Below are 24,246 nucleotides of genomic sequence, written 5' to 3' on the forward strand. Positions count from 1 at the left end.
TGGATGTTGAATACTACATGAATGATGAAGCTGAAGTCAACGACCCAATTGAAATACTTCTGCTTGGTTGAAGATAAAGTTGGAACATGTTCGTGTCAAAAGTTTCATTATGGCTTTGATTATTTCGGATGGCCAAAATGAACTGAATTATTGCAAGTTGGAGATTTTGAAAACCGGGTTTGAATTTTATTTGTTGTTTCACTTTTGTCCTCAAGTTCATTTTTAGCCCAAAAAAACACCATGAACTTTTAGTTTTTTATTTTTTATATTTGAGGGGAAAAATATTTAGTTTGTATCATGATATCTGAGTCCTAAATTGAGGAGTGCAAGTAATTATTTTTGTTTTATTCCAAGTTTATTTTGGTTTAGTTTGATTGTGAGATATTCTGATTTAAAAATGTCGAATAATGTTTGTTTGCAAGGAAAAGTGTAAGATAGTGCGAGAAAGTTACTTTTTCTTTCGATGTGTAGTGTTTGTTTGACAGGAAAGTTAGTAAACTTTTCTTCACTTTCCCTCTTTTTTTTTTTTGGCATTTTGTGTCCTATAGGATTTTGGGAAAATTTGTTAGTTAATCATAATATTTTCAATAATTGTCACTAACTACCCATTTTTCTTTCAAGATTTTTCTTATCAAACAAACATGCATTGGAAAGTAATTTTCTCTTTTCTTGACTTCGCTTTCTATCACCTTACTTTCTCATGTGACTTTCTTTCCCTCGAATCAAACAAACCCAAGTTTGAACTTAGCCAAGAGATGCGCCGGTGTTGGCGTCAGTTTGAAACCACGCTTTCTCATTGGCATTTGAATTCTATGCTTTACTTTGTTAGGAATTCAGGTAGAAAAGGGGTCTACGAACTCCATTTCATTTTTCAGACTTTTTGCATTGTAATCAGTTTGCCAAATAGTGAAAATTTGCTCTCTGGGCTATTTCTCTGTTTCTTTCTCTCAAAGTTCCCCGACTTTCTATTCATCTCCTTTCTTTTGATCCATTTATCTCTGATTCCTGTAATTACATATGTATATTCATCGTGCGTATTAACATATGTGTTTATAAACACGCAAGCGCATGCATGACGGCACATTTATGTTCACATAGTTGCACACGCACAAGTGTATACATACGGACATATGTATGTACTTATCCACACACACAGAGTAATGACACAACTATGTGTACGCACCTATTTTATCGTTTTATCAAAGAAAATGAATGGTTTGTTATGAGTTTGATGACTTGAGTCCATTGCAATTCATTGAGTTAATTTGCTCTTAATTCCCAAAATAATTCTGCTGAAGCCTGATCACCAAAACAAATTTCTCAGGCAAAAAAAACCTTTTTTTTTTATGACGCATACATGCGCCACAAATATATGAATAATGGGCTATATCTATATGGAATATTTGGGGTATAAACTAGATCAAATTCATTAACAGGAATATGCATATTCGTCCTCAGATAACCTTTGAAAGCTGTAAAGAACTAATCGACACAGTAATATAGCACTTCATATGTTTTCAAACGTTGCTCAAAAGATGACTTTTTTGATGGGAAGGGAGAATCAAAAAAAGGAAGTGGAATGGAGACGATAAGAATCGGACCCTCGTTTGAAGACGATGAACAAAGAACAACGTCTCAAAGTTGTGAACATAGGCCAAAAGCTCTAGCAATTCCTAAAATTTAGTCATGCTTGGATTGCTTGTTTCCGTCGGAAAATATTGTCGTTTTCCGTGATCACATTTCTCTATCACCTTTTTCCCTCACATATATTAAATCGCTACAGTAATTTTTCCATGAAAAATGACGGAAAATGCAATCCAAACACAACTGCATGTACAAAGCTCTAAGGCTTTTTCCAATGGAATATATCATTCGGAAACAGATGTACATAGTGAAAGTTAAAGTGTGTCATAAGCAACTCATTGTTTTGCCCAGTAACGAGGGTGATCGGAATCAAAACCATCCAAACTTTTGCTCTACATTTATCTAAAAATTAAAAAAATAATAATAATAAAATAGGACGGTGTGATTCTTTTCCTTGCCCTCCGACCAACCGACCATCGGGCCTCAGTCTATTTCCTAACTGTTGGAGTAATTACAATTGGCTTGTACTATTTTTGTAATTCATTTCAAACAGATCACAAAAAACAAATATACTCGCATATGGCTAGCTTCTTTAAATGGCTGTTTTCCCAGGTGGATCACAAAGAGTTTGTTTGGATAGGAAGATTTGCAAAAAAAAAAATTGCAAATTTTTTTCTACTTATATCATAAACAGAATTTCCACCCATCTTTTTATCTCACATACGTTACGTCACAAAAAGTGTTACGGTAATTATTTCAAATAACCTCATATCCAACAAACTCAAAAGTAGCAAAAACAACTTCTCCTCCGGAAGCTGTGGCTATCATAACATAAATATAACAAGAGAAATTCTACAATTCCTTTTGTGTATCATACCTTCAAGTTAAATTGACTGTTACTTAGTAAAATAAAAATTGTTAACTATTAGACAATAACAAACTTCAAAGATTTAAATTATGAACCACCATGATAGTTTTTTTTTTTTTTTTTGACATAGGGAGTATTTCGCCAAACTAGCCCCCCCTACGGTGGTGCAGAACCCGCCCCAAGATACACCACACAATAACAAGTGAGAATCAAAACGGTGACCTCTAAGTAAGGATCCAAAGAGCCAACCAACAAACTACCGGTTTGGAAGCGTAAACCACCATGACAGTTGAGATATATATCAAGGCAATAATATCCTAGGGTTTATAAATTTTGTTACAATATGTAGGAATAAAGTAAAATTGGATGAAAACCACCATCCACCGTCAAAGTATCAAAACTTGGTGAGTTGGAAAGTCAAAAGTTCAAATCTTGCCTCTTACTAATTGTCACATTAAGTGGCTCTGCTTAACAAATCTAGACGGGTGCACTACTGCACTCGTCTGGTTCAATGATGATTCAGTCCTCTCCGAATTATTCTTAAACCTCTTCAAATCCTCTCCCTCCCCTTAGTATAGAATAAAATAAGTTATACAATAATTATGTCTCGAAAAAAAAAGTAAAATTGGATGTAGTTAATAACAAAAATTAATAAACATTAAAACAAAAGCAGATGGTGGCGATTCTTTGGCAACTTCGACAATGGCGAAAAGAAACGAATAAAATTACAATCCTAAAAAACTGGGAGGCAGACCACGCCAAAGAACCATACGCACGCAGATACATGGTCGCAACAAAAGGTATTTTAGATAGAAGCATAGCAGCCTTGATTCGTTTATGTAATGCATGGCGTCATATTCAGACTAAACCGAAGTGACATTTCCTTGGCACACAGTTGATACGTGAAACCTTGACACAAATTAAGAAAAACTTAATACTGCTATGGTTACTCTTCAATTGCTTTAGAGCAAAGTTGTAAGCCATTCAAGCAAAGGGCCAAATACTGAATTCACAAAAACGTCTTTCTTCAACATCGCCTTGCTTTGATAACTCACAACAAGCAGACCAAATTACAAAAGCAGGCCGTTGACTTTAAAAGGTGTATGACAGACAACTAACAAAACTTAACCTACATTAACAACGGAGAAAGAACAAGGGGCAGGTTTCCAACTATTACTAAGACACAATAGTCATCACTTCAATAATCATTTTATTTAACAGCTAACAACTTGAAGATCGGTACGAGGAAGCTGAAGCACCGGATAGTTGCATAGAACCTCAATGTCGTCCGTTATTGAGCTTCCAATGGGCATGCGGAATTGGGTGGCAGCTGCAAAAGCAACCAGAAATAGTCACGACTTCCTCCAAGTTCCCATTTACTATCAGCTACATTCCTTAGCACTATGAACCAAACTTCAGCCACAAATTTAATACCAAAAATCTCAGGTTAAAGACAAAGCAGAACAGAACTGAGAGCACGCAAACAGGACTGCTAAAATCAATGAAATTTGCACATCAGTACGTTTAATTTCAGAAACAATCCTGTCAACCAACATTATAATGCTGCAATTTCGGACGAATGCTCGACTAGCAAAAAAGAGAGATAGGCCCTACTAAATAATCAATTATATAGTCAAGACGTCAATATACCTTGCACTGGAGACTGGTAATTGTGGACTTCAACAACTGATCACCCACTATCAACCTCAGCTTGATTATGAAATCATCCCGGCTGATTTTCTTTTGCTATATAGTTAAACCCAAATGAAATGAATAAATCATCTGAATGATCCCAAGAAATAACAGAAGTCATGGAAAACACAGACCAATTAACATACCCTAAACATTTCATAATATGTATGCACTGAGTGCATTTCTGTAGGAGTAATTTTATCTGCTATAGCTTCAAATAAGACAGCAAAACGCATCCAAGGAGATTTAGGAGCCTTGGAGCTGCTCAACCCAATAGTAGCAGCTTCAGCCTGAGAGCTTCGGCTAAGCAGACATTCTCTTCCCTAGGGAACAAGATGGACCATATTAAATTCAAAAGGCTCATAGGCACGCCAATGAAGCATCATGGTCATGCAAAATTCTACGTGAAGCCAATATATATATATATATATATATATATATATATATATATATATATATATATATATGTATGTATGTATGTATGCATATATATATACACACACACACGTGTATATCCATATATATACACATGTATGCATATGTATATATATATCCATATATATATATATATATATATAAGTTATTTCACCTAAGGGATTACAAATTCATTTCATCCATCATTGGTCAATGGGTTGACCAGGATGCAATTATTAAAAGAAATTTAATAACTACTACAAGAAGCTTAATTCCCATCACAATATTCTTTCAAAGGTTCACAAATCCAAACAAAACCCCAGAGCAACAATGTCTCGTGAACAAGTTATGTCACAAAAAGATTAATGCAGTTAAACTAATACTCATGAGCTAAAATACATATGCTATCTAGACAGTTGAAGTACAACTCTAATCAGTCCTTACAATATTGTATGAGTTACCATGCAGGCAGATCAGAATTTAATAGTGGGAACATGGTCAAAAAATGGAAGAGACCATTATGTTATTTGAACCTCATACTTTTCAAGCCCTTCATATTAAATCCATCTCTTATAAGTAGCCAAAAGTCTAAAAGGCACATAATTCATTATTAGTGAGGTCAAAATCTGCACTCCAATAAAGCCTGTCAAACCTCATAGAGTCGTTGGCGCGTCCAGGTCATTTGCATAACCATTATAATCTCAAGCTTAAACTCAGCTCTTGAACTGGAAAGCATAAAGCAAGCCCTCTAGAGTAGCCTGGTGATATCGGCATGTGCCAACATAGTTCACTTGTTGCTCCTTATATTTAAGTAACAGAGCAGAGTGAACTCAAATTACCATTCCCAACATGTTTTAGCTGTTCACTAAACATTATTAGCAAACAAACAAAAAAATCAAGTTGTTTTCTTCTTCACTTTCTCCTTATGGTAAGACAGAGGAACCATTACCCGCTGAACAGCAGCTTGACCCAGCTGCAATTTCCCCTGAGGCTCCTGACTAGTAACTCCAGACAAATCAAGTCGGTTCTCTTCAGCAACCTCAGCTCCTGTATTTACCCAAGACAGAAGTTCAAAATCCAATCTTTCAGATATTTGCAGGTAATGGTCTACAATTTCTATAACAAACATACACCACCATATTTTTAACTTCTGTAAAATTATGTAGAGACGCACAACAATACAGTCAAAAAGCCATAGTAGTTCTCTTCAAAAAGATGTAGCTTAACAGATTAAAGCCTACTCAAAGATATTTTTTAAAAAATACTGTATTTAAGTTCATTTAATATGTGCACATACTTATCTGCAGGCTGAATTAAGCAAAACAGAGGATGGTTTGAAAACTCAGTCCAGTTAAAAAACATCCCTAAGCCAAAGAAAGCTAATTTCGTCCCACATTGTTGGGGTGGTACCAATGAAATATCTATAAATTTTATAAGCCTTCCACCAAGTTAGGAAATTAGGGAAAAAAGAGTTCTTTCCAGCTTCCCCTGCAGTTATTACTTCCAAAGGGGAAGGAAACACAGTAGGAGAAACAAAGGATTGCCCAACAAATCACAACACTAAGGAAAGTATAGAAGAAATGTAGCACGCAACACATAAAAGTGTTCCAACAGATAAACCATACAATGACTTAACAGAAATAATTAGATGTATTGTTATCAAATTGCTCGATCAAGTTAAATGGAAATACAAACTGAGAATGATACCACCTTCGGTATCTGTGGGCATCCTGAAACTGACAACATATTCTGGGTAGATATGAGTGTTCACATTCATATTCCAGACAATATATTGACTTGGGCTCTCCAAATTATCAACTCCAGTGTCGAACTTTTCGCTACTTGGATGACACTGTTGGGATCCAGGTTGGAGAAGTTCGATACTTCCCAATATGACACGACAAAGTACCACATATCGCTCTCCATTTTCGTCAACATCGCAATTACTCACACTGACAGAAAACATAAATCTTCTTAATAAGCACATCTCAAGCAGAAACAAGAAAAGAAACAGCGCATGTTTCTAAGACTAATTCCATTTTTTGACAAAAGAGGCATTCCAATTCTAGAAACAAAACTAGAAACACAAAAGAGGCAAAGCAAACCTGGAATAAGCACAATTTACACTGCTGAGGTGTACTCCAATACCATATTTGATCCTTGGTTCAGGCAACCCATGCCCAAGCCCATAGGTCATAATGCTAAACACTGCATCTTTACTACAAGGAAGCCAAGCATACTGGACATTGGCTTTCCCACGAACCTTTTTGATAATTTCAAGCTGCTTCTCAAAAAGGTCCAACCGAGTCTGCAGTAAGCTACTAGAACATTTATTGATTCCAGATATGCTCACTTTGAAGAATGGCTTCGTTGCCTTCTGGAACATATTTCTAATAGTTCCTGCATCAACAATTTTGGATGAAGCTTCCATGAAATCTCCACCAATACGATTATTATCCCCAACAGTATGATTCAATTTAGCATCTGAGTAAGCATCCTGCTTGCCGTCATAATCTAACTGTCTAGGATTTTTAACAGATTCTTGCTCCATCCTCATCTTCTTGACCCCAATGTTGGATTCTTCCACCTCCTCCAAATTACCACTATTAAGTCCATTTACATCTATCTCCAAATGTAGCTTGATTTCTTGAGATCCATTTAGGTCATTACCAACAAAAGCTTCATCTCTATCTGCCTCAGTTTGGCAGTGTCCATGCCCATATAATTCAGGAAAGAAGCATCTACCTTCTTCATCAATCCAAGCTATAGGTTTCTGTGAACCAGTTGTCAGCTCAACCTGGACCATGTATAAGATATCTAGGATCACAGGTTCACCATGGAACTTCATCTCAATTGCAGGATTCTTGACTCGAAACTCTGTTCTGACCAAGTCCACCTTGTCTTGAGGAAAATCGGTCCACTCGCCATTCTCGTGAAGCAGAAAGCGCTCTGGCAGCCCACTCTTGATGAAGTTTGAGTAGTTCTTCAGCAAAGACTTCGTTGAGTGCAACTGACAATTTGTCTTGCGCCCATCCTGTCTTTTCCTCTTTCCTGTTTTGTTCAGGGATGAAATACTGTCAGATCGTACTGACAACTTCTTGTTGGTTGCTCTAATTACCTGAGCCGAAGACTTAGGTGCCTTTGTTTTCTGTAAGTCAACACCAATCCTACGGCCATTTTCAACAACTTTAACTCTCTTTGACTCCATTATCTACAAAGACTATCTAATATTCACAAACTGTAATCGACAGGGCTAACTACTTTAATCCAGTATAGTTCCTCCGGAAAAAATAGCTGGGGAATAACTCCATGGAGATTAAACTGCATAACCTGAAAAAAAAAGAAAAAGAAAAAACAATTAGTTTCAGACTGCATATTCCACTTGCCTATGAAATACTATTAATCAGGAGCTTACGAACTACTCTATACATTTTTACAAAATAATGGCTGCATTAGACCTTTAGAAATTATTACACTTGAAAAGGGAATACAAAAAATGCAACTATGAGAGCAATTGAATAGAGGAATTAGACATAGACTTCCAAAGCTGAAATTCTCCAGATACAAAAGAACGTGGCAACCATGGAAGCAAAGACCACTGAGAAAGGATGAATTACAAGCATTGGCAATCGCCACAATGAAGATAATTTGTGAACGTCATATGCTGCAAGGTGATATCAAGAAATTGACAACACAATGCATGGAATGCTAATGAATTTCTGGAACTGGCATCTGATATTTAACAAAGGAACAGTTATGCGACTCTTCATCAGCAGATGTGAAAAAAGATAGCGGAACACACAGTGATGTAGGCTACAGCTAATTATGTATGTACATACCAAATCCTGCGAGGAGAGACGATCACTGTACAAGCCTCTGTTCTCCATAGACATGCTGTTAGTTCGACAAGTTCTTTCCTATTTCTTTTGACTAAAAACTAAACAGCTGCTCTGACAAACTTAAACCACACTAAAATGACAAAATTTTGTCAGCACTTCAAATATGAAATGACAATAATAATAATAAAAAAGAAAGATATAAAGAAACTAAACATAAAAAAAATACATAAAAGGACATTTCACACATGAAAATAGTTGCTTCAAAAAAATTTCTGAAATAACACACTCCATGACTCAGAAAAGTACAATTAGGTGCAAGTAGAATTGTAGGTCAGGGGAAACCCCTTAATTACTGAACTTAACGGAAAAAAAATTTTGACCAAGATGCTTAATTATCTCTTGCCAAGAAACCATCAACTATGCAAGCTCCAATCCTTAAAATCTAGATTTGAGAAAGAAAGCCCTGTATTTATATCTTTTGTAATAAAACACAATGCTGAAAGTGGACTACCAAACTTGAGGGGGAAAATATCTTTATGCAATCTATTATTTCCCTTATAAGGATAACAGGCTGCCTACATTTCAAAGGGGCCAACAGCTAAACATCTTGGAGCCTACAGCTCAATTCTTCAGTCCATGCATTTAAAGCTTTACCAATAACAATATGTGTGCAAACAAAGGTAACAATAGTCAATTTGTCAATTGGTCAATTTTTCCAAAAGAATTTCACAGCATGAAACACGCAAAACATATGCATACAAATGCACGCATATCAAAGCGCGATACATACACCATAGCACCCACATAAAAGGCAATAAAGGAAATGAATTGAGTGCTCCACACGTAAGCGTAGAGTAAATGCAGGACGGAGGCAGCAAATTTCAATCTATTTGCATTTTCCCCACAACCAAGCCAACGAAATCATGTGTTTTGAAAACACACTTTTACTTTTGCATAAAAAAATAAAAATAAACACTGTAGAACAAGTCAAACCCCTAACAAGTAATTAGTACAAGGTATACAACCGAAAATGTCAAGAGGCAATCCACAAACTTCAATGGTGCTTCAGACCTGTAAGCACAGAGTAAATGTACAATCCCCATCCTTTAATTAATTTTCCAATCCCCACAGTTTCACCAAATCCCATATCTGCTCATAACTATCTTGTAATTGACCCACTACTTCCACCATAATCATGTTCTGTACAAAAACGGATTACTTACATCGCATGTTTCTTAAACACGCTTTTAGTTTTACCGAAAAGAACATATATATTCAAATAAACCCCAGCACCAAGCCAAATCAGAAACAGGACTCTCCAGTAAACGCTATTACCTCCAGAGTAATTACATTATTTAATCCAATATTACTAATCCTATGAACTTTAATTCAACAAATTTAAACCTAAAACTGATAGAAAACATAACAGCTTGTCTCCTCATGGTCCTTACTTCATATAGACTTACCAACTTATTTGACCAAAAAAAGAATAGGAATCCCAAAATTTAAATAAAAAAAAAAACACCCATAGAAGACTACAAAAAATCCACAAGCCCTACAGAATCAAAAACCGAAAACTAAAAATAAACACCCATATAAATAGAAAAAACCGAAATTTTTGTTAAAATCCAATCCAATTCAAAGTTTCAGCCACCAAAAACAAATCACCACCAGAATATCCACTCAAACTTCATAACTAACACCGATCTGTAAAATTCGAACAAAATCTAATACCAAAACGTCCAGAAAACAAAAAGATTAAAACTTCAGACCATGAAAAAAAAATTTCCGTACAAGATAAAAAAAAACCTTAATTTTTCTGATTGGTCAATTTCAAAATCAATGAAAAAATATATTCAATCATGCCAATCAAGCCCCAGACAAACATTAAAAAAAAAAAGCTAAACTAAGAAATCTTAAAAGTCAGACACAGAATTTTTCAAAAAAAAAATTAGCAACAAATCAATTTTACCTTCTTCTGTAGTAAACAAAAAAGCGCTTCATCGGGGATGATGCTCTCTCTCGGCGCTGAAACGTCGTCGTCTCGGCGATTAGTGAAACAGAAGAAGATGACGACTTTTATTTACTACGGAGAAAAAAAAACGAGGATGAGACGACGACGTTGGGAATCAAACGGCCAAAAGCATATAGGGTTTTGAGATTTATTCTTATCAGTTGCAGAAATATAAAAAGTTGAATTCCACTTTTTATTTATTCTATTTCTATGCTGATAAAGGATATTTTCGGTGCCGTTTTCTTTGATAAAATCGTTGCTTGGGAGAAAAGGAAAAAAGGAGAGAAAATTTTTTAGGAAAAAAAAAAATAAGAGAGCGATGAAGAAGAGAGAGAAAAGTCGGCGTCCTCACTGACCTGGTAGTTTCCAGGATTCGGGTGTGAAACTTTAGGGATAGGAGTTGGGCAAAGGAGGTACGACAGCGACATGCAAAACTACGTTCTTCAGCGTCGTTTCATGCTTTGTCCCAACTCAAACGACGCCGTTAATTCGTTCCTGTGTGGATCTGAAGCCAAATGTCAGCAATATTCTGTTGAAGATAAATGATAGAGAGTTTGTGTTTTCAAGAAGCCCCGTGACCCAAGTAGAAATTAAAACAGAAAAAGAAGAAAATAACAAAAAAATAAAAATAAGAGCAAGTTTCTCTTTTTTTATTTTGTCATTCTACATTAAAAATGTTTACACAGGTGATGTACATGAAAATGAAGTTATACAGTTGCTTTTACCGATGAGTATCAATTCATTGCTCTGTGCATAAAAGAAACATTAGCAGTTAGATAATGCGTCAAGAGTTTATTATTATATTACAAATATAAATAGGGTATTCAAAAGCTGCGATCAATGGTAGAATTTCCCACATTTAATTAGTAGAAGATACATGAGGGTGGATATTCTAAAAATTAACGCTATCAAGGAAAACTTTTTCTTGTGTCAAAAGAAAGTAAACATTATTATTAGGGAAATTTGCCAAATTGATTCCTAACATATATCAAAAAAACTTTTTTAGTTCTTAACATTTAAAATCAGTCAGAATTGTTCCTAACATTTAAATGTCCTAACATTTAAATTTTGATCTATTTTGGTCCTAATACTCGTATTTACTCATTTCTTCGACTGAAAATAGCATTTTCTTACTATTCTCTTCCTCCATTACACAGCCATCCAGTTGCAGCTACGTTTTTTCTCTTCAATTTCAGTCTTTCAATGAGACAATTAGGACACAAATGCGAAAATATGAAGGAAAGATGGCTTTACTCAACTGAAAATGAAGTGTATTTTTCGATTTTACCCTTGAAAATATGCCCACGTGAGAGAGACGTGCTATTTTCAGTAGGAGAAATGAGCAAATACGAGCATTAGGACAAAAATGGATCATAATTTAAATGTTAGAGACAATTCTCGCTGATTATAAATGATAGGGACTAAAAAAGTTTTTTTGGCAAATGTTAGGGACCAATTTGACAAATTTCCCTTATTATTATTATTGGGGTTTTTGATTGGTGAAAAACTTGTGTAACAAACATAACTCAAAGAAGTGTCCGTATTTTTTTTTCCAATCCCTTTCACTTACATTTTTTCTCTCCGAACCACTAAATCCATTCCTCCCCTACTCAAGGAAGTGTTTTTATGTAACATGTTTGCAAAAGTTTGATAGCACTTTTTAATATCACATAAAAAAAGATCAAATTACAAACTCTTCAATATTATACATTACATTGAGCAATGTATATTTTCAAGACAGATACTTTGTTGGATCCATGCATGATATTGAAAATGATGTACAAAACATTTATTATCTAGACTACACATTTTTCAAAGTTAAATTTGAGCCATCTTGACCGTTAACCTTTCCATAACAATTTCCTAAACAGCTAAAAATAAACCGTTCCTATCTCTCGTTTATAGGCAGAGATCTAGAACTAGTGTATTACTATCTTTTTCAAGAAGTTTGAAAATGAATCAGAACAGCTTAGGCTTCTGGAGAAAGGGATTTTGGACTTGGAAATTATATGAATTGTTAGAAGGTGAGAACCGAACCAGGGAAGAAGTCACGAGTCATGACCCGCGTATACTATAAGAGCGATCAACGTTGTTGTCTTGTTATTGGTAAAAGATGGACCAAACAAGCTAACAGCTGTGAAGCCCGTGATGCTTTTAACATTTTTTCTTCACAATCACACTGTGAAGGTCATGGTACTTCGTTTCTTTAGAACGCTTCTTATTTCCGTTAAAGTCGTCAAAATAATGCTTGAATTGACTTTTTCTTTTTTCCTTTTTTCCTGCTACAGTGAAGTTGAGAAGGATCGTTGGGACTTCCCGACTCAAGATGACAACATGCATATAATATAAAGCAGACTAAGGGCTTGTTTGGAAGTCCAAGTTTTTACCAAGTTTTTATTATACTAGTTTTTTAACAACTTGTGCTACAGGAACCCCAAAAACTTATCACAGTTTTTTAACCTACACACTTAAAATATCCAAAACACAAAAAAAAAACTCCCTTCCCCTTTTCTTCTTCTTCCTCCCCCACCACTACCTCCGTCAACTGCTCCGTCACCGGTCACCACCTCCGCCACCGGTTCCGGTGCCGATTTTTTTTTTCCTTTTTCCCTCTTCCCCCGCAAGTTTTTTTTTTCTCTCTGCGTCTCCCCCCTCCTCCTCCACCACCCTTCCCCTTCCCCTCTGGCCGATCTGGTCGCGAGACCAGATCGCACCGAGGGAGGGTGAGGGTGGTGGGGAAAAGGGAGGACAGAGGGACAGGGGGGATTTGCCTAAAAAAAAAAAAAAATTGACGGGTGGCGGGATTCGGGGGTGGTAAACGGGAAGGGGAATAGGGGAGGGGGAAGGGGCCAAGGGAGTGACGGGGGGAGGGGGAAGGTGGCGAGGGGGTGGCGGGGCAATGAGGGTGGCGGGGTAGAGGGGGAAGGTGGGCCTGTTTGGAAGTTGCGGGGGGAGGGGGAAGGCGGGCAGAGGGGGAGAAGCAAAGCAGGGGGAAGGCGAGGGGAGGGGGTGGCGGGGGAAGAGGGGATGGCGGAAAGCAGGGGGAAGCGGGGTGAGGGGATGGCGGGGGGAGGGGGAAGGTGGGCAGAGGGGGTGGCGGAGGAAGGGGGTGGCGGGGCAGAGGGGGAGAAGCAAAGCAGGGGGTGGTGGGAGGTGGCACTGCTGGAGGCAGAGGTAACGGGGAAGGGGGAAGAAGAAGAAGAAGAAGAAGAAGAAAGAAAAGAGAAAGGAAAGAAAGAAAAAAAAGTTTTTAACCCTACAAAAAACTTCTACAAAATTTTTCTCCTTACAAAAAACTTCTACAAAAATTTTTCAAAAACTTTTACAGTGCACTACAGTAAAGTTTTAGACAAACTCTCAAAAAACTAGGGTTCCAAACAGGCCCTAAGTAAACCGTGCTGTTTGTCTTTCAATTGTTTAGTCTATAAGCCTATTAATTTTGCCCCTCGTCGAGGTCCTTAATTCTACCTTACAATTTATATTGTGAACCTATTAAATTTTTAGGGTTGGTTTGAAATATATGATTTTTGGATGTTTGTATAAAATTTTACTATAACTTATTGTGAAATCGACAAAAAAAAAAATTGGGTGTATTTTTAGGGTTTGGAAAAATTAAAAATTTTCCCTTTTTTGTCTTCTTTTTCTTTTCCTTTTTTTCTTTTCTTTCGTTTTTCTTTCCCTTTCTTCCTTCCTTCTCCTTCCTCTCCCACATCCCCGTACCAGATTAAATCAGAGCTCTTCCTCCCTCCCAACTGTCGCGCGGCAGCCTCCTGCCACCACCGGCGGCGATAGAAACTCCTTTTTTTCCCCTTCTCTATGTCTCCCTCCCTCTCCTCTTTCGTCTTTCATCTCTCTTCCCTCCCTCCCTTCTTCTCTTCTCCTATCTCCTTTCCTCCTCCTTCTCCTCCTCTTTCCTTCACCAGCTCCACTCGATCAGAGGGGGAGAGGGGGCCGATGAAAATGGGGAGGAGGGGGCCAATGAAGAGGGGGAAATGAGAGAAGGAAAAAGAGAGAGGAAGAGAATAAGGAAAAAAAGAGGGAAAAAGGAAGGGGAAGAGTGTTGGCATCAGTGCAATCGGAGTCAACATAGGCAACGGTGGGAAAATAGTGACGGCAGGTTGACGTGGGAGGGTAGTGATTGATTAGTAAGATGACATATGTTTTTGATATTTTCGAATGTGTATTTTAAAAAATTTAGAAATATTTTTTAAAATTATTGTAGATAAAGTTACTAAAAAAACTTGTCCAATAAAAAACACACTACCAAGCAAACCCTTAGATCTATGAACAAGCAAAGTTGAAGTTTAATCAATGAAATTGCTTGTGGAACAGTAGTATTTTAATGATTACTTTTCCTGTGTCATTATGCATTATCTCGTAAATTGTGTCTGACATTGGTGAATTTGAGGATCAAAGATTTGCCCTTAAGACCTTTCATAACTCATGACGTCTGGGATTCGTCGTCAAGTTTTGTGTACAACCAAAAAAAATCTGTAAACGTGTGGGTTACACGCTTGATGCGGAAGAAATGTTGCCTGTGGACTTCTGAGGATTAGAAATCTGGAAATGTTTGATGCGTTAAAATTTGATGGTCCAAGGAAAGTGCTTCACGATTGAGATAGCATCCAAACAGGTACTAGGGGACAGAAATGGTACTGGAGGGCCCCCAAGAGTTAAGCCTATGATAATTGAGCACCATCAAACATGGCCATCAGCGTCTTCCACCACTCTTTCCAAAATGAAGTACTAATCATTAGACCAACAATCCATCTCCTCCTCCTTTTTTTCTTTTTCTCTTTTCCCCCTCTTTTTGGTTTCCATTTTAATCCTATAAAAGTGCTCCATTCAGTTTTTGAATAAAAAAAAAAATTCATGCACATTTTTTTCAGTCATCATTTCCCCTTTTTTTTAACAAGTGAGAGTTTTGGGTTCAAAATCTCCCATTTATAATCCCTCCCGTCTTATCATCCAAGCCAACCCAACTCTCTCTGGGTCGTTTCAGGTTATAACATTACAAGTTATTTTATAAAATTATTTAAAAAATGACCACCCAAACTGAACCAATCTTGCTTGTAAGCTTCGCTCTTTTTTTTTTTTGGGCTCAGTTTAAACTGTTGATCCTTGACCTAGAAAAATAGCAGTCCAAACATCCCGAAGTGAGCTTGTTTGGATTGAAGTTTTTCCAAAGAAGAATTTTTACATTTTTTTCTAAAAGAATTTTTAATTATTTTTTATCTCGCATATATCAAATTGTCATAATATATTTTTCTATAAAAAATCTAAAAAATTGCAATTCAAATATGCTCCAAGATAATTTAGTACAATCAAATATGGTCCTCATCTTCTTCAACCACTCTTTATAAAAATGAAGTACTAATAAACTGTAGGACCAACCATCCATCTTCTCCTTATCTTTTATTTTCGTTTGCCTTTGCAATTCACTAATCCCACAAAAGAGAATTCCATTCAGTTTTTTTTTTTAATTTTTAATAAGAAAACATTTTTTTCATGCATATATTTTTCAGTTATCATTTCATGTTACAAGTACATTTATGTAGAAAATGATTAGTAATAATGTCAAAAATTATTCAAAAAACCACCATCCAAAGAAAGCTGAAGTTCATTGTAGCCAGTAAGCTTCTTTCTTTTTGATTGGGCCCAGTTTGAGAACTACTTTGGATCAATCCAGCAGCTTAACTTCTAGATTCCTGACCCAAAAAAATAGTAGTGCTTTACCCTTCCATCCGTCAGCATCACCCCTGATCTGTCATCTCTTGCGGGCTCGTTACTACCATTTCTCAAATCAGATAAAATTGCATTGGACCTAGGGATGTACGCGAGCCGAGCTACTCGCGAGTAGCTCGGTCAACGACTCGGCTCGAACTCGGGTTGACCGAGTTCGAGCCGAGTTTCGAGTAACTCGAATGAAAATCGAGTCGAGTTTCGAGTTGAAATAGTCCAACTCGAGTCGAGTCGAGTAGCTCGACGAGCGGGAGTTATTTAAATAATATATTTATAATTTAAATAATATATATGTATTATAATTATAAAATGACCATTATGGGTATAAGTTATGAAATTTACAATATATCCTTCTTTATAATAAAATCCTATAATGGCAAAAAAGTAATAACATAATTGTAAAAAGACCTAAAATGAAAAAAAATTTCGAGCCTCGAGTATCGAGTCAAGCCTCGAGCCTAAAGGAAATTTTTCGAGTCGAGTCTCGAGTATCGATTTTTTGGGCTCGCTCGAGCTCGAGTCGAGCTCGAGCTTTGGTGTATATGAGTCGAGTCGAGCTCGAGTATAGCAATACTTGAGCTCGACTCGGCTCGATTACACCCCTACCCACTATACAACCGGCTGAAGTTGAAGAGATCAATACTAAAACTTTATAAAATGTCAAAAGCAACCTTTAAAACATCCTAATTCATGAAACAGCCCAACATTCAGCTTCGACCACCAATCACAAAACAAAACTTCATGATTGGCGGCACACTCCAACTAGGTGAAAAAAGGGCATCCATTTTTTTCTTTTTGAAAAGAAAAGGGCATCCATTTTCGGTTCCTGCTTTCAACCCTGCCATGTCACATCCTTCCCTCAAAATTCATCAAATCTCAAGTTATTTACAATACCTCATAAAGTAGCCGCTTAACATATCCAACAATCAAATCATCACCAAGGTTTCAACTATGAAACATAAAAATCTCTTCCAACTCAAGTCAAAATTTAATCTAAATTCAAAGACTATTTGTCAAACTTTATGTAAGCGCAATAGCAATTGAGCAATTGGGAAAAAAGAAATGAGGCCCAAGTAAGAGACTGCATTTAGCAAAATTGAGTTTATCTAATTCGGCGTCAATGTTTGAGGAGAAGAGTTCGAGTGAAGGGCAACAGAAGGATGAATTGGGCAGCGAGCAGGGGAAAAGATGAAGAAGAAAATGTTGCAGATAGCAATCAAGCAGATAAGACGATAAGACGGTAGCGCAGTTGTCTGGGAATCAGGACAACAATTGTAAGGTTGGGGTATGCTCGTAACTTTGAATTAAGTCACGGATTGTAGTCTAATTGTTTTCCATTTGCATTCTGCAGTGGACTCCAAGTTTAAGGTAATATTGTCAAGGGATAATTTAAAAAACCTCTCCTAATGTTTCTGACAATTTTTTTCCTCGGCTTCCTTAAGGATTACACAATTACAGGGACTTTTCTTCTCGTGTAATAAAAGGAGAATAATGCCCTTCATTTAATTGTCAATTCATCAAAAAACTCTTCCAGAAATTAGCCTCTCTTATTTATTATCAATCAATAACTCAAACTACGGCTTTCTCTATCTAACTCTATATTCTCTTCCTCTAACATTTGCTTTTCTTCCAAACTCATTTATATATTCTTAGCGACCAAATAATGTGTATTGTCGTCACCAATAAAGTCACCATACATTATTTAGCTAGCTCAACATACTCAATTTCTTCCTAGTTCCTCTGCTTCTATCTTCTTATTTATTCTTCAATTTTCAGTTCCAACTATCCCTGATTCACAGTTTGATTATAACAATCTTCGTGCTGCCAAATTATTCAGGATAAAAGATATCATTACAATATATCTCTGGTCTCTGTAGGCAAGTCTAGAACAACAATAAGAACAGAGATTATAACTTTGTTCTGGGCCCTGATCATAATACCATTGCCTTAATATGAAGACGTGGTGAGCTGAAAAGAACGCATAAAAACACGCTGGGAATTCGGTTCGTCACACAAACAGGACCGCATTCCTAAGTAGTTAAGACTTACAGAGGCAGCATATTGGGCTGGTGGGAACAGGTGCCATGGGGTATCCAACTCAACAGTAGATGGATAATATCCCTTCTTCTGCATCTTCGTCCATGATTAAACCGAGCGAATTCATCCATAAGTCGCTGAAATAGCACTGTCAACGGGTACGGCAATGTTGAGAACGAAAAGAAGACTGCCAGACAAAGTGAAATTAGGCAGTGGCGCATCCACCAGCGTGAAAATACAAGTGAGAAAAGAGATGCCACTGAAATGGATCCAAATATGGCCAAGGATATACTGTTCTTGGTAGCATAAGAGATGCAGTATAGGAGTGTACTTGTGGAAGCTAAGAACATGATGTTGGGATGAGCTTCAAATGGGTTTGTTTCCCTCGCTTGATACTTCAGTCCCAGAAAGTTGAGCACTAGTGGAAGAGTAAACTGGAAAAATGCATGGGAACTGCTCAATCTGGGGCTTCTTGGAGGTTGAGAGATTATGATTCTTGAGTTAAAGAACAACGTCATGTTAGATTGTAATGTGAAGAAGTAGAGGTTTCCATCAGCGGGATAAGAGTCCATCTCATCAATGTACTTGTGTGGCCGAGTGATGGTTTGGACTTGGGAAATATATAATGGCAAACGTGGTAGCCAAAAACAATTTAAAAAAAAGGAAAGATATTTTCTTGGATAATAAAAAAAGATGAAATTAAAATAGTGTTAGTTTACAGCAATCGTTGTGGAGAAACTAACTCCCTTCAAATCCTCATTAACTAAAGAAGATATTTGTGGAGGGCAAAAGTTAAAAATGCAAAACTTTTGTTTAGTTGGACTCCTCCCAATTTTGCCATTCCATCTGCACTTCAATTTGCTTTCCTGTATATATGTGGATGCGGCTTAAGCCTAGTAAACAATTTTTTTTTGTAAAACAAAATTTGGTGGGTTCAACTCCGATCACCACCATACGTCACGATATGCTTTCAGAACTATATAGGTCGCTTACAGAAATTTTTACAGATTGTCCATTAACACAGACCTTACATTAACAGTAAAATTTGAACACACAACTTTTTATGAGAAAGTGACTGTGTTGGAAGCCTAATAAACAACGGTCACAAAAAGAAAAAATGCACTTTGACGCGAAACTATAGCTAGCTAGTAGCTACAGATCAACTATAGGTATATTTCTTAGTATTTCTTTTCGTCCGAAAGTAAGCTGCAATTTCCTTGTACGATGAAAGGAACTTGCGAGGTCCCATCCAGCTTTCGAACAGACGTGCGATGTTATCAACTTATCACAACTTCGTTGCTTGATGTTGTCAAAATGTGAAAGAGGCAGTGGTCTCGGAGACCGCCGGAAATTAAGTAATTATGCCATCACACTTTGATCAACGAAACTCTCAAATGTAACAATTAATTTTTAAAAGGGAGTTCAGTGTTAATTTTTTTTTAAAAAGTGAAATTATAATTAAAAAGAAAAAGAAAAATGTTTCAGGATGTAATAGGGGTAATAAATATAGTTATGTGTATTTACATAATACAACATTTATAACATCAGGCAAATTTAGAGTAGGTTTGGATTGTCAGCTTTTTATAGAAAAGTGTCTTGAATTTTGAAAAAATATTTTCTTACATATTTTTCAATCATTCTTTTACGTACTACATATATATATATATATATATATATATATGCGTGTGTATCACATCGTATATTTTTTTTATAACAATTCCAAAGAATGGCAATCCAAACCGGACCTTAAACGCTAAAGCCTCTTCCTTTCTTTTTTTCAAAATGAGCCAGGATTTAGAAGAGCAACAGTTTGGAAACATGAGACCATGGAATCCATGAAACGATGAATATCAGATGATGCGCCTTGCCTTGTGATCAGATGATTTGGAATTCATGAAACAATGATCGGATGATTGGATGATTAGATGATTAGATGATAAACAAATAAAGTCTGTCTTTTTGTCAACTTCTTGGTGATGGTTTGACGATCTTTCCACCGCATAAAGGTATAGAGATGGACGACTTGCTTTGGGCGACATCAATATTCAGTAGTACTGCCGACAAGACATTTTTGGGTTAATTGCAATATGTACCCAAAATCATGATTTATTTGTTGTCACCTCCTGCAGTGGGTGTTAATTATTAACTTCAATAATTTGGAATACCTTACTTTGATACCATTCACAAGGTTTTTTTTTTTTTTTTGAAGGATACCATTCACAAGGTTCAATAATTAATCCGCATTTCATCATCAAATATTACATACTCTTCGTATCTTATGTTATGAGATTTTGAACAGCTAGTACTTGGCTGAAAAGAGGTAGACGGTTAAAATTTGGCAAATCAATACGAAAAAAATTCAAATGCGAGGCTCGTATCATGTCATGTACTTGTGATACAATTGACATGTATGGATCCTTGTAAATAGAAGCTAAGTATCATATCTTTGGTACCTCAGCCTACAATTTCTTTTCTTTTTCTTTTAATACATTAGAGGGCCAAGGGATCCTTATGAATAAAAGCAAAATACAGTAAAATCTCTATAAATTAATAACATTGGGACCGTACAAATTCTATTAATTTAAAAAGGTATCAATTAATCAATAAATTAATAATTTATTAATTTGTCGAGTGTACTTACAATTCAAAGAAACACTCATTTACTCAACTAAATTTTTATTTTATTTTATAAAAATAAGAATTATTCTATTAATAAAAGGAGGCTAAAAATCTAAGAAATATAAACCAATGCTTATGTACTTGATTTGCAAGTATAATTTAATTGTATTAATATCTTCAATGTATATAACTGATATCATTTTTCTATTATCATTTAGGAATAATAAATGATAGATGTCCACTTCTATTTTATTAAATATATACAATGAATCAGATTAATATTATTATATATATAAATGATATGAAAGTTTCTCATCTAAAAGTTATTCACAAATCAATCATGACTGATCAAATGCGTAAAGTATTAAGTGAGTATAGTAGAGAGTACCCCACATGCACTCAAAAATAATTGCAGCAATGGATTTCTGATAGGAAAATATGATATGTAGTTTTAGTGCATTATTAATTTACGACATAAATGGGACCAAAGGGTTACATAAGATTTTCAAAAGATCTTATTATTTTATTATTCTATCAAAATTATTAATTTAGTTTGTTTGTCCAAGTTGAGATCGAAAAAATTATTATTTAATAGAGGTTATTAATTTATCGAATATTAGTTTATCAAGATTTTACTATATTTGTGGTACATGAGTTTACAATTTCGGTTTTTTCAATAAATTAGAGGGCCAAAGGCCCGTTATGCAGAAACTAATCCGGATGCTGAAACTCCACTTAGATCTTGGCCCAATAGGTTTCTAAGAGTAAGTGGGGTTTCCAGAGACTAGTTAGCGTACCCATGAGCTAGGCCCCTACTCATCTTCGTTAGACGGCCCGCCACACACATTCCCTTCTCGCATAAAACATGTGTCAGCTGGTGCTCCCTTCATGGTCTGGCATGATCCATGTACATCTCTTTGCTTAGGTTCCAGTATTGACCGTCTTCCGAAACCTCCTGAATCAGTGAAATTGCCGACATAAGTAGGGTCGGTAAGTAAGAGCGGGTTATTTTCAAATAAAAAATTATATGCGTTTGAATTTCATAAAAATTGTGTTGGTTGGCGATCTGTAAAAATCTCTACAAGATCATGTTTTAAACATTATTGTATTTCGCGTGATAAATTGTAGTGCCAACCGTTCTATCCTTGCTCCAAAATTTATCCAGTGCTGAATCTTCCTTGGTACTTGGCTTGCCAGACACGAACTTCTATTATTAACTTGCCCAAACTTAACATGCCACACTCTGCCCTCACTAATAAATGCTGCAACTTACTTTGTTGCCTGAGGTGTAAGCAATCTCTGCCGGAGACTCAATTCTACAAAAGGAAAGCATTTACAAGTTTTTTAAAAGGCCGAACTTGTACCAGCAACAATTTAAGCAGAGAGTTTAAGGTCAAGACAAGTTCTGTAAAAATTGTTAAATGCATTTTCCTCGTCTTTGACGGGTATGCTATGTTGTGCTTTAATTTGGGTTTGTTTCCTTTGGGATTTTCCACCCTGGTTTGTCATGCTTTTGGACCGATCTTGGGGTCGTTCATTTAGTGTAAGCTTTGGAATGATTTGGTGGTTGTGTATGGTGAAATATTATTGTGAACATATATCTGTTTTGCAGGCAACCCATAAGAAACCACTGTGGGGAATAGATCAGTGGCTTTTGTAGAAATCTTGGATGGGCTGCGAATAGTGTAGTGGATGGAGCTGTGGCCACTAAGGGATGGATTGAACTTGGCAAAGTCTCTAAACATCTGTGCATCTTGTGAGAAATAGATGCAAATGTAATTGTTGATATGTTTCCGATCTAATGCAACCGTTTTCTCCATTTGTATGTGACTGCAGGACTATTATGGAGACCTTCCTGTCAATTACCTCTTGAGGACATTTAGAGAGAAGCAAATTAGTGTGCTGATCTTTTGGCCAAGATGGGCGTTGAAGCTCAAGAAGACATTCATTTTGTTTCATTGTAAACCCTTGGCAATTTCTAAGATTTTAAGTCCCATTTGAATTGTTATTTTTTAGAATTTTTGTAAAAAAATGTACTCGAGCAATTTGATATATACGAAATAAAAAAATGATTGAAAAATATACATTTAAAAAACTTAGCAATTTTTTGGAAGGAAGGGATCAGTCTACAGTGGGAATTGTACGGAAGTTCCTACTCAGGAACTGGGTGCGTGGTTGGACAAGAAATTGACACGGAATGTGATGTCAAATCTCTTTTAGTTTGTGGTTGGGAGAGGGATCAGGGGCACGAATGGTTGCAGGAGCTCCTGAAGGTTATGTGTATTTTGTATACGGCGTAACTCTATTTGCATGTGGTGTTACTTATTTTTAACAACGTGATATTTTAGAACAAAATTTTGTGGATCCCACATATGTTGTTAAAAGCGAGGTACAAGATGAGATCTGAACCGTACAATTTCTTTGACCAAATCTTGGCCGTGAACTGTCAGGAACGGTCAACCCTTCCTACCCCTCTTCCGTTGGGAGAGTAAGCCGTGAGTTACCAATTTACAACGCGCTTGGAACAATGCTCTGCTGGTTTTCTATTTTAAAGTTTTTTTTTAAAACCAAATAAAAAATTACCTCCCAAAATAATTATCATTCCTTTTTTATTCAATAATCTTTTACACTATTCTTTACATATAATTTGTAAGAGCATTAATCTAAGGTAACAGACACTGCAATCTTCAAGATTACAGTCATGCTACAGCAAGTGCGTTTTGATCCTACTTTGCCCTTCTTCCTAGGATACGCCTCTCTCTATCCGACTAATTTATTCTTTATAAACCATATGTAGGGAGTAATTGCAAAAGACTTACTACTGGAATACCACCTAATTTTTTTTTTTTAAAAAAAAAGGGGGTTAGCAAAGAGAATTAAAAACCGCTATTGCTTGGTAACCTCCATCCAAATCCAAAAACCATGTCACCTGTTGATGCATTATTAGGAGAGAAATTCCTATCAATCCATAAAATTTTGGTCTTCGTCTCAATTCTCCAATAATTGAATGTATCCACCATTCACCACAAATCATTACCAAATCACAGATTAATGACAATGATTTCTCTCATCATTATAAATATGCACTTCAAATTAATGTCATATGCATAAAGAGTATAAGAATGCTACTCTTAATTATTAAATTCCCACATTTAATCATTTGAAAAAGAAAACGAAAAAGAATGAGAGGATGCAGGTAGGTAGTGGGATGAGTGAGAAGAAATATAGGCAAAGAAAGGATTAAAGAAGATAAAAAAAGAAAAGATGAGGGATGTAGATAAAAATTATGGATGAGGGAGAGCGAGTTCTGCAGAAACATTAGAAAGTTAGAAAGTTGGGCTTTGGAGATTATCAAGAGTGGAGGAAAAAAATTAAGGAAATTTTTGATAGGATTAAACATTAACCGGATTAGCAAGTTACTGGTTTGCTTGGAAATC

At 36.1% G+C, this 24,246-nt stretch overlaps 1 protein-coding gene across 9 annotated transcripts; it reads right to left on the reverse strand.

Annotated features, from left to right (window-relative positions):
- Positions 1 to 3,398: 3,398 nt before the first annotated feature.
- On the reverse strand, positions 3,399 to 11,002 carry LOC113703548 (inactive poly [ADP-ribose] polymerase RCD1). 9 transcript variants are annotated; one of them, XM_072061387.1, is made up of 9 exons: positions 10,768 to 11,002; positions 10,370 to 10,483; positions 8,398 to 8,516; positions 6,664 to 7,888; positions 6,269 to 6,510; positions 5,508 to 5,605; positions 4,291 to 4,467; positions 4,103 to 4,198; positions 3,399 to 3,782 (listed from the first exon to the last, which is right to left on the reverse strand). In XM_072061387.1, exons 4-9 carry the CDS (start codon positions 7,764 to 7,766, stop codon positions 3,744 to 3,746), a joined length of 1,755 nt encoding a protein of 584 aa, XP_071917488.1. In that variant the 5' UTR covers positions 7,767 to 7,888; positions 8,398 to 8,516; positions 10,370 to 10,483; positions 10,768 to 11,002; the 3' UTR covers positions 3,399 to 3,743. The 9 variants fall into 9 exon arrangements, 8 of the variants coding, with proteins under 8 accessions (XP_071917488.1, XP_027080744.2, XP_027080746.2 ...); XM_027224943.2 differs by having other exon boundaries at positions 8,398 to 8,527; XM_027224945.2 differs by lacking the exon at positions 8,398 to 8,516.
- Positions 11,003 to 24,246: the final 13,244 nt, after the last annotated feature.

The sequence above is a fragment of the Coffea arabica genome, chromosome 8e (assembly GCF_036785885.1).
Source record: "Coffea arabica cultivar ET-39 chromosome 8e, Coffea Arabica ET-39 HiFi, whole genome shotgun sequence".
Taxonomy (NCBI): Eukaryota; Viridiplantae; Streptophyta; class Magnoliopsida; order Gentianales; family Rubiaceae; genus Coffea; species Coffea arabica.

Coding starts and splice junctions, on each gene's coding strand:
- LOC113703548 (XM_027224945.2), bottom strand. CDS start 7,766: ATGGAGTCAAAGAGAGTTAAAGTTGTTGAAAATGGCCGTAGGATTGGT. Junction 5,606..6,268: donor GATGCCCACAGATACCGAAG/GTGGTATCATTC, acceptor GGGTAAATACAG/GAGCTGAGGTTGCTGAAGAG. Junction 4,199..4,290: donor CATATTATGAAATGTTTAGG/GTATGTTAATTG, acceptor TTAACTATATAG/CAAAAGAAAATCAGCCGGGA.